At 37.1% G+C, this 11599-nt stretch overlaps 1 protein-coding gene across 1 annotated transcript; it reads right to left on the bottom strand.

The window, feature by feature from the left end:
• Positions 1-314: 314 nt before the first annotated feature.
• Positions 315-10352, bottom strand: LOC121956260 (arf-GAP with dual PH domain-containing protein 1-like). Its single transcript, XM_042504393.1, has 7 exons — positions 10294-10352; positions 10116-10198; positions 3512-3624; positions 3022-3168; positions 2532-2615; positions 2017-2079; positions 315-323 (listed from the first exon to the last, which is right to left on the bottom strand). Exons 1-7 carry the CDS (start codon positions 10299-10301, stop codon positions 315-317), a joined length of 507 nt encoding a protein of 168 aa, XP_042360327.1. The 5' UTR covers positions 10302-10352.
• Between the last annotated feature and the right edge of the window lie 1247 nt (positions 10353-11599).

Raw genomic sequence — 11599 nt, 5'->3', positions numbered from 1 at the left:
CAATAGTTTGTAGAGACAAATCATAGTACACAAAGTGGGAATAAAGGCCAAAAAAGGCCAAAAACCTCATAATTTAGTATGTCAACAAAATGGCCACAAAGGAAATAGTATAGTATGTTGAAAAAATACTCAAATTTTAAAGCTCCAAATAACAGCTGAAAACAATATAAAATAGCTTGTAGAGACACGTCATTGTATGCAAAGTGGGAATAAAGGCCAAAAAAGGCCAAAAACATCCTAATTAAGCATGTCCAAAAAATGCCACAATGGCAATAGTATAGTGTGTTGAAAAAAAATAAGATTTTTCAAGGTCCTTAAAACATCTGAAAACAACATAGAATAGCCCATAAAGACATGTCATTGTATACAAAGTGGAAATGATGGGCAAAAAAGTCCAAAATCTTAATAAGGTAGCATGCTGAAAAAAATGACCAAAAAATGGCTTAGTATAGTATGTCAAAAAATGTCAAATTTTAACTGCTCCTAAAAATATCTGAAAATGACATATAATAGCTTATAGAGATGCATCATAGTATACAAAGTGGGAATAAAGGCCAAAAAAGGCCACACGCCTCATAATTTAGCATGTCAAAAAAATTATATAAAATAGTATAGCATGTTGAGTCAAGTCAACATTTAAAATGTTAAAGAAAGTCATACTATAGTATGTCGCAAAATGGCATACTATAGCATGTGTGAAAAATGGTTAAAAAAAATTAACCATTCCAAAAGTCACAGTATAACATTTTGAAGAACATTATAGTATAGATTGTGGTAAAAATGGCCCACAAAGTCATTGTTCCCTATGCTGATAAAACGTATGGTACAGCATTTTGAAGAACTTTATAATGTAGAATTTCAAGCGAACGGTCCAAAGAATCAACATTGAAAGGTAGCATAGGTCATTCTGTCAGGTATAAATGTCAGAATGGCCTACCACATGTATAAATTTAGTTAAATGCAGGATAGTTCGATTTGAAAAGTACAAAGGTCTATCAGAATAGTCTACCATCCGTATAAATAGAGTTGAATGCAGGGTAGGTCAATCTGATAGCATGTGGAATAAATGGTTGAAAAATGAATCATTCCAAATCTTAAAAAAATCATAGTATAGCATTGTGAAGTAGTTTTTGGTGTAGAATTTCAAAAGAACAGTCTAAAAAGTCAGCATTTAAAATGTTGAAAAATGCCATACTATGGCATGTGTAAAAAAAGGTCGAAAAATTAATCGTTCCAAAGGATTAGGGATAGGGTTATATGCTATTTTGGATGGAATAAAATTACCATGACCTTAATGTGCCATTTTGGAGGACAAACTATACAACGACTTTCTCATGCTATGTTGGTCGACATACTATACTATGATTTTTGTTTTATTCAAAATGATAATGACATACTATGAATATCATTCTGGAGGACATACTATACTAAGGCTGTTTCATGCTATCTGGGATGGAATACTATACCATAACCTTTTTGTTCCATTTTGGACAACATAGTATATCTAGTATATGTAGTAGTATACTATTAAATTTTTTTGCTATTTTGGATGACATATTATACTATGTCTTTTTCATGCTATTTTGGATGAAATTCTATACAATGACATATATTACAATTATACTATACTGTGTATAGTGTACAAGTATATTTAGTCTGTTTTGTGAGCTATTTTAACTGCATAACGTAGTACGTTACATGGCTTATGTCATGTGATATATTCTCATTATATAAATAACAAACATACTTACTGTAACCATAACCATGATGTTTTCTCTAAACCTAAACAAGTACTGCCTTAGCCTAAAAATGAAGTAAGCCTACATTGGAGTTTATACTGAAACGTGAGTCTACACATCTAACAAGGGAAAACTGATATGCCGTCCCTGAGCATCCAAAACTGAGGCTAGTGGAAAACCTAGAGCATCATAGTTTGATGCAAAGGGGCCACTCACCACTGACGAGTCAGAATGTTTTACAGTAAAACAAAAAAAAAAATAATAAAAAATATGTTACCTTCGGACCAGTCTTCTCCATGTAACCCTCCTTGATGTAGTTTCTGGTTAGCTTTGGCAACAACTAGACAAATAAAGAGCAAATACTTGCAGTCATTGATTGTTGGTGTTTTTCTTTGTGTATGCAGGGCCTGAGCCAGTACCTCAAAAATACTGTGGCTAAAGCTTTAACTAAACTATTCTTATGATTGTATTGCCATCATCTTTTCCTGCTAGTACTTTTTTTCTCTAAAATTAAATCTAAGTTGTATTTCAAAGCCTCCACATTACTAGGAAGAGAACTCTGGTGTGTATCTTTTAATAATTAAAATGTAATACTTAAGAGTACTAAGAGTCATATGTACTAAGTTTGGGATTAAATAAACTGATATCGGAAAATTAAATAAAATTACCTGTATGTCTTTAAATTGTAGAAATGTTCACACAGAAAATATACAAAAATACGATGCAAGTTTCCTGGATTTTAGCTACAGCCCAGTATGTACTGTATGTATGTGCATGGATGCATGTACTCACATCAGAGTTAGACGCTCCAGGAAAAGCCACCTGCAGGTAGTGAAACCTAGCTGCTCTTATGGCATTGAACCAGTCCACCATTTCCTTCATGACAACACATCAGGAAGTTCAGTGACAGACTTATACTTAAGTACCTTCTCTTGACACTCTCAAGTAATCAGCCTTGATGGTCTATAATTACCTCTAGCACTCCACTTGGCACGCATTGAAAAAATGGCTTTTCTAAATGGTATTTTGAAAAGCTCTAAACCCAGGGAAGACATGCTTTATTTGGAAGAAGTACTATATTCTCAAAATATAATTTCCTATGCTAAATGAGTTCTATGAGGCTCTCAGCTGTTATCAAGGATTATATAAGTAAACTTCAACAAACTAAGTTATGACAACAAGCGGATTCAACCAGAGGGAAATGCATGCTTTTTCCTGCATCAAAAGACACATCTCTACTCTTCTTTCCTCACCTACCATACAGAGAGAAACTGCACCTCACCTTTCCATCTTCATGGTACACAAAGATATTCCTTGTGCTGTTGTCTTTCAAATAGGTAATCTGCAGGCCGTGGGCAGTGCCGATTTTTGTTGGCTGAAAAGTGGCATTCACAGTATTGATCTTCATTATCGCTTTGGGTTCTCTGGCCTGCAGAAAAGAAAGACATTTTTTGTAGAAAGAGAGTCAGTGGTATAGTCTTGGCTCTTCTTACATCCTTCTTAAAATGCTCATACAATTTATGGGGTAGAAAAGATTGCAGAGGTTTACTATATCTTGGTTAACACAGTGTGACATTATGGTTTTACCACTATGATTTTTAGGATGGGAAAACCATGTTTCTGTACTTCTACAGCTAGTAATAAACAACATTTTTAAGTGGGAATTGGGATCTCCAGAAATCTTGATTTGCAATCAAAGGCAGTTTTAATATTGACAACAACATATCAAATACAGAGTAACAAAAAGAGAGTTGGGGGAAAAAAACACTCACATCATGCTTGTTGAAGTACTTCAAAACACCTTCCCGTTCAGACAGAATAAATTTTCGGCTGAGGTACTGTCCGTTGTCTCTGCCTCGTTTCCATAGAAACCCCTCTCTGTAGCCTGCCAGGAGGGGACCCATAAGGGTCAAGTTCAATTGACACAGACATAATAAAGAGAGAGAGAAAACAAAAGGAAGACACAGACTTTTACAATGCATGCAGAAGAGAAGTTCACAAACGTTCACGCTGAAAATCCAGCAATGATGAACTTCATTATTATTTAACCTGAAGCTGCAGGTGTTACTTTTTGGCCACTTAGGAGCAGCAGAGCAAGCTGGTGAGCAACACCATAACAGTGACATATTATCTCTTTATAATATTGATAAGATAAACCTATTAGTAAGTTTCCTTTTTTTACACATCAAGCAGACACCGGACCACATTATCTTAGTGTTTCTGGCAACCAAAAGAGGGTACATCCAGTAACTACTTTTGTTTTAGCTCCTTTTTGGTCTCCAACTCTTGGGAAAAAAATCTAATTCTTCAGTTGCTAAATGCTCCACTATGTTCACCCAACACATTTTCATTATAAACTCATCAAATACCAGCGCTTGGTCAGTGTGTCAATGTGTCAAAATATGATATATAGGTACCCCACCAACGTCAGTTTTGGATGCTAATGCACTGCTTGTTAATTTATGCTCGTTACTTACATTGTGTCTTTTCAAAAAATTATTCTTTTTTTCACAGGAAATGTGCAGTTCCTGCTCATTAATTGAACAAAGTCTCTTTTCAAAGCAAACTTAGTACATGGTTTAACAAAAACTCTTTGCTTTTAGGTTTAATTACTTAGGTTTAGGCAACAAAACATGGGTAGGTTTAGAAAAAAACATGGTTTGGCTTAAAATAAGTTTGTTACTAATCTAATACAATGTCACCTGACATAATTTCACATATGTCACTAGCATAGCATGTTACATTTACAAGCACACTGCATTGTAATCAAAATACCTTCACTGACTTTTGGTTTTACACAGGACACAAACAGCAGTCTCCATAGTGAAAGCCCAGAGTTTGTTTGACCATTCAACTTCCCCTTACATCTGCCCTACACAGACTTTCTCACTCTTTATACTTGTAGGCGCCTAGAGCATCAAAAAATACCACCGCTAACTTGTCTGCCTGCTATTTAAAGAGCATACTGGCCAAAAATCTAAAAGGTTTGGTGGCCTGTAGAGCTGTGGGGAACTGCATGTTCCGCAAAGCCTTTAAATCAATTTAATGTAGAAATATTGATTAGTGCAGCTTTGTTAGTGATACATGAATTCATCATTACTGGAATCAAGAAGGCAACTTCACTTGAATTAATCCCTAAAAACAATGTCAGGACAACTATCTGTATAAATATATATAAATGTGCCATAGGTCACTCTTTCAGGTACAAACATCTATCAGAATGGACCACTACTTGTATAAACACACACACACACACACACACACACACACACACACACATATATATATATATATATATATATATATATATATATATATATATCGTAGAGTAGGTAATTCTGTCAGGTACAAAATTGTATAAGAATGGACTACTACCTGTTTAAATGTATTTAAATGTGGCATAGTTAATTCTGTCAGGTAAAATATCTATAAAAAATGGGCAACTATAAATGTAGTTAAATGTGGCGTACATATTATCACTGACATATTGGTCTTTATAAAAAAAAATTCCCTTGTACACATTCAGCCAGTACATTCTGAGTGCACTAAAACATAGTGATCACCAAGAGTTTGAGAGATTTTAAAAGCATGTACCATTACACAGGACACTGACCCAGAAACAATGCTGGTGAAGACCACAGAAGAGCTGTACTACTGGTGTATGTGAGTGTGTGCACACTTTTAGCTTATGTGGTCACTGTTCGAGGTTGCTGAGCAGTAGTGAGAGGAAGCACCTAAGCTTTTACTTCACATAAATATTTCAGCTTCAACTGATGGCTTCCTCTACAACCCTGAACATCACTGAAATAAGCTCTGTCGTTTGCTCTCTCTAACACACACACACACACATAAAGTTGATTACAACTTGTATTTTTTCAACCATCCACTCAATGCCAGCAGGAATGAGTGGGAATAACTCTATATATGTTCCATCATTTTTATCTCTTCTAAATACTGCAATATCAAACTTGCCCTTCTCTCAACCACACACACACACACACACACACACACACACACACACACACACACACACACACACACACAAACACACACACACACACACACAAAGAGAGATCTTGCTGGCTGTGTTCCTGGGCCTGTTCCTGACACTGGCCTCTCTGCCCATACACAGCATGAGCCAACAGAAACAGCACTCCAGGAAGAAATGCATCGTCATTGCCCTATGCACATCCGGCCAACACACACACACACACACACACACACATTGATTTGTATTATGTGCTGGCAGATTCAAGTAAGCATACTTGTTGTCACAGCCACAGATCCTACTTTCAGTCATTCCTCATTAGGTGTTATCAGTCCGACACCACTATGACACTGCAAAAAAACAAAAGTAGCAACAATAAAAAAACAAAAATAAAATAATATAAGGTAAACAGATTCAACTAAAACAACACCAATAAAGAGGGCTACAATCAAGAACAGATCAAATTGTGGGGTGGTACTCATTTAAAAAAGAGATAATAATAATCCCCCGTGTTGCCAACTCACATCCTCACATAAATTGCACTTAAGTGTATTTTCTGATTAGTACTCAAAATAGCAGACTGCATTAGAGAAACTGATAAACCACTTCCCTTGCAAGGAACTGTGCTAGAAAAGTATTTCCATTGAACGTTAAGTGCCTCATTCAAATGCTGGTAATTCATGAGCTAAAATGCAATGCAAGAGAAGTTTTGAGATGAAAATGTGCCAGAAAATTGCCAATTTCCTCTGGGAAATGGAGCTGAAACAATTTAAATTTGTCTGCTGGTCCATCTGCACCATCCTCTCTCCCTCCATTCATCTATCTATGCCTTTGCCCCTTTCTATGTATAGCGATGAAGTCGTTTTGGTGTGGGCCACACAAAGCAGTAAACTTGTGGTTCAGCAATGGCTTCATCAATTATTCATGAGTTAGAAAGTTTTGCTCCACTGCCGAGAGGAGGATGGTCAGACTGTCCACAACAACATAACACAGCTGAGGAGAACAAGAGAATGCATTCACTGTTACAACAGGGTGTCAAAGATTTTCAAACACTTTGAGTTCAAAGCAAGTTTTGGACCACAGTGTCTGTCTTTTTTTTCACGTCCTCTTCATATCGCTGCTAGTTTCTCCTGGCATTATATCTAGGAGCAATGTTATATAGAATACTTGTTCACAAAAGACGCCATTCTTTCTTCTTGGCAGAGATACAGCCACATGCTTCTCAACCTCTGCAAAGCACAACACAAGAGGCTATTGAAAGAAAATGAGAGAGACAGAGAGACACAGAGAGGAAGAGTTTGACAGTCATGAGACTCAGAAAATGATACTTTCTTGCCTGCTTTTAAGTTTTGCTTTTTCCTTTTTGAAAAATCTCAGGCTGTATTTTAGCCTTTCAGTTCACAGCCAAGGCATTTCTTAAAACAACCTGATGATGGTTGAACTGCACATGCAACATGTTGCTCAATTGTAACCCTGTGAGAACATGTGGCTCTAGTTGAAGGGAACCGTGTTGTGCTCTTGAAACTTCCATGCGAACTCGACGCTGTGGTTCTAGAAATGACATCACCACTCCAAATTAGAAAAGAAAGTCCCACCCATAACTTCTGCAGCGGGGTGGTGGATTAACAAAATACCATCTTTAAATCGTACAACCAAAACCATGTCTTCCATCAGGTTAACTGACTTTATGTTGCAAAACTTCCTGTTTCCGGCACAGAAGTCACAAAGGGAAACAGGCAGTACAACTTGATAGAAAGCGTAGTTGGTGACCATCATTATCAGAAGACCATTTGGAACATATACACGTCTGATGTTATTGACAGCATCCTGTTTTCCCCTGAGACTGTGCGCAAGCCTAAGCGAGAGGCTGCAGCAGAATTGACTTCCAAATCTATGAAGTTGTACTCTGTATGAATGTAATGTTTAATGTGATTATAATGATATGAATAACATATTAATAAGGTGCAGACTTAAAAACAGTGGATCTTTAATATAACGTCACCTATAACATCACTTTAATGATAGGCCTGTTACATTGGTGAAATCCACCTATACAGGAAAGAAAACATTAAATTTACAGTACACAACATTATATTTAGGCTACGTGTTACAGACGTATCGCTGTGCAGTCATGTGAAACAGCTAAATCGCAATGCAATACTTATCCATATCGGCAAGGTGAACTTGTTAGCCAACATATACTGAACAAATTGGCTAATTAGCTGTTATGCTACGACTGCTGCTGTCTTAGCAGCCACAGGTGAGCAAGTGCAAACAAAAACTAGATATATCGGCATGTATTTACATGCCTCCACAAACCAGTCAAGTTGCACTTACAGTTTGCATCTATGTCTGTGACAAATATTGGTAGTTCATACACATCTTTCCCTGGCAGCACAAAAGATCTGTACAACTAGTGCAGTTTCAAGATGGGGAAACGTGTTTCATGAGGTCACCGTGACCTTGACCTTTGACCCTCAACCATCAGGTTCTAATCAGTTCATTCTTGTGTTCAAGTAGACATTTATGCCAAATTTAAGGAAACTCCCACAAGGTCATGTTCAGTTGAGACAGATGCAAGGTTATAGTGACCTTGACCTTCAACCACCAAAATATTATTTCATCCCTGTGTCCACTCAAATATTTGTGCTAAATTTGAAGGAATTCCTTCAAGGTGTTCTTGAGGTACTGGGTTCACAAGAATGAGACAGACGAGGTCACAGGGACCTTGTCCTTTGACCTATGATCACTAAAATCTAATCAGCTCATCTTTGAGTCCAAGTGAACATTTGTGTCAAATTTAAAGAAATTCGCTTGAGTTCCTGAGATACTGTGTTCACAACAACGTGCCGGACAGAGGGACAGACAACATGAAAACACAATGACTTCAGCCTCGGCTATCTGCAGTGCAGAGGCATAAAAGACAAATATTCAGATAACAATCCTAAGTGTAACTCAGTTTTTCATATATATATATTTTTTGTTTTATAATTTATGTAGTGGGTCCCTGCTCAGTCTCTCTTTGAGCTAAGGCGTCCTAAACCAGAAAATGTTTTGGATTTTACTGAAAGATACTACATGTATTTATAAGTTATTTATAACCATTAAAAACATCTTAATATTCATTTACAACTACATTACAGTGTGTTATAAACCAAAGGTTAATATGCTGCTTATAGATGCTAGATAGGAGGGGGGAAAACTGGTGAAAGATTGTTTCCTACAGCTGGGTGATATTTCAGCTACTTCTAACTTGCTTTGCATGAATTGCAGTCAATAGTCAATCTCTTGCCTTCACCATGAGTCCAAGTTGGCCCAATTTTGTCACTAAGTTTGAAGGGGCATCCATCTTTATTAGCTGAGTCTGTTTAGAAGTCAGGTTGATGCCACCTTCTCTATTTTAATGAGGTTGCACTGGGCAATTAGCCAAGAGACATTTCTCATCTGTGACCAAACAGTCCTACAGGCCCATGATACAGCACAAAGGACAAAGATATGTGTTATGTAATAATTTAATGAGGAACTAAGCTTTGGCGTATGTTGTAGCTATGCAAAAACAGAGGTGGTTATAAATAATTTTATAACTTCAAAAAAATGAAAATAGAGAAAACAGAAAAGAAAAGGATGACACAAGATGCTAAAGTTTGACAGCAAAGGGCAATTTTCTTCCCTTGATGATCAGCCCTCATTGTCTCTGCAACATAAGCCAAGCTGACACACCATCTATCTATCAGCATACCAAACGAGCACTCAGACTGGCAGGCTCATTGGGCTGGGACATGTAAATGAGCAGTGGGTAATGGTGCCTACTAGGCCATGAGTTGTTCATTATTACACCCTTTGTCTGTGTAATGCCATTAGCAGGCCAAATTGCACCTTCACACACACTGACAACCAACAGATATCAATACGCTTTTCTAATTATAGATCATCACCACAACAGTCTGTGCTGCTTTAATCCTTAACCAGAGTATTCTCTATCTATTTAATAATTACACAGTAATAGTGCATCAAGTGGTACTAAAATAAAGATTTGTGGGAAATAAAATTAAATTCACCCAAACCATTTTAGTGTTTTTAAATCTTTAGTAAGTTCAATTACTCATCAGCTCTAATTTGTTCAAAATAAACCCTTAATTTCTTTAAGATTAATTTTTAGGCTTTTGCTTCTATTTGGAGGCAGCAAAGTGGGGTGTGAGGTGAGGCCTCTCTTCCCTCTCTATCATCACCTAAGAATGTTGGTAATGATGAATGGATGATGCCGTTTCCCTGCTGCGTATTCATTCAATGCTGGTTCTGTGTGCGACACAATTACTTGTTTTCCTGAGTAAGCACAAAGTATAATGCGTTTATGTGCATAACTATACAGAGGCACATTTCATTCTCACCTGCCGAGTAGGGCTCCTGCCTCTCCACACTCAGGAATTCCTTCCTTTCGTACTTGGCTCGGATCCATTGTTCCCGCAGCAGCCTGCACAACAGTTGGTGTTAGACAGTCAGTTCTCCCTCAGTTTGATGTTTACTTCATGCTTAAGCTGATTTGTTGAAAACGTCTCATTAACTTACACGGACATATAAAGGCTCCGAGCCACATTTAATGAAAACTCTGAACAAAAGCAGTGAGATATTACAGGGCTCATCTTCTCCTAATTATCACTTGTTTCTCCCTTATCCTCCAACTGGCATGATAGTGATTATACAGACTGTGCTCTTCTTTGAGTTGCTCTTCCCTGCACCTTCAGCATGCTGACAAAGACATGACACCATGACTAATCAGCTACGTCTTCTGAAATCAGAATTACAACATTTAACGTAACAGCTTGGTGCAGCTCTTTGACATTTTCTCTCTTCTTTATTCATTCATCCTTTCCTTTGTGAAATCACCTCTCATAAACACAATGCAGGTCCATTTGAAAATTAACTTCACAGCTATGTGAATTTGATGTTGTCTACTGGTATTTACATCCCTGGACAGTTAAGAAGAAAGCCTCGCACTGAACTGTCGCTTCCTGTTCAAACCACAGGAACTTGGCATTCTTATCACTTAAAAGTTTCTGCATGTCAGTCTGGCTCCTAAACCACTTGCTCATATGAACTGTAGAGAATGCATCCATCTTAATTTAAGATGCCATCAGTAATATTTTACAGCCTTTTTGCACAAAAATCACCACAATATATAAGCAAAATCTGCAGTGTTGCTGATCAATGACGACAGACAGTGACTATGTTTCCATGCACACTAGTACTCCAGTATTATTCCAAAAGTGGCAAAGTTCTGAATTTGATAAGAGTAATGTTAGCAGCATTTTGCGTTTGGATGTCCTGAATTAGGCCTTTTTCAGAATAGAGCATTTTCCGATTACAGAGGACGATATGCCGATATTATTAAGGTTTTAGGAGCCTACTTTGGACACGTATACAGTGCATTCAGAATATGCATCTCAACTGGGGTTTTTACCAAAGTTTTGTGCGATGTACAAAAACCAACTCGCCAACAGCTTGTAAAGCTGGGTTAGATATATGCCCAAAAGAAAAGCCCACATCTCTGGTTGGAAAACACTCACATCTATTTTTAAACATTATTTAAGTCTTGGACATTAACAGGTTTTTGGATATGCGCAAATATTGCAATGCCAACTTTTTCAAGAAGGTGGTTGAAGGAATGGAAGAGGGAGGCTATGTTTGCACGGCCAAACAAGTCTGCACCCGGTGGAAAACAATTTTGATGCAAAGAAGCAAAACAGCAAGTGGCTCCATCCATTTACCTTGTCCATATTTTTAATATTTTAAATTTTTATTATGTAAAGCACTTTGAGTTGCACTTGCTGTATGAGCTGTGCTATACAAATGCAGATATTATTATTATTATTAT

This window comes from Plectropomus leopardus, chromosome 17 (assembly GCF_008729295.1).
Source record: "Plectropomus leopardus isolate mb chromosome 17, YSFRI_Pleo_2.0, whole genome shotgun sequence".
In the NCBI taxonomy this organism is placed as follows: domain Eukaryota; kingdom Metazoa; phylum Chordata; class Actinopteri; order Perciformes; family Serranidae; genus Plectropomus; species Plectropomus leopardus.
The sequence above is the reverse complement of the archived record's forward strand: the minus strand, read 5'-3'. Positions and strand labels throughout refer to the sequence as shown.

Coding starts and splice junctions, on each gene's coding strand:
- LOC121956260 (XM_042504393.1), bottom strand. Junction 3,169..3,511: donor AGTACTTCAACAAGCATGAT/GTGAGTGTTTTT, acceptor TCTTTTCTGCAG/GCCAGAGAACCCAAAGCGAT. Junction 2,080..2,531: donor CTGGAGCGTCTAACTCTGAT/GTGAGTACATGC, acceptor TTATTTGTCTAG/TTGTTGCCAAAGCTAACCAG.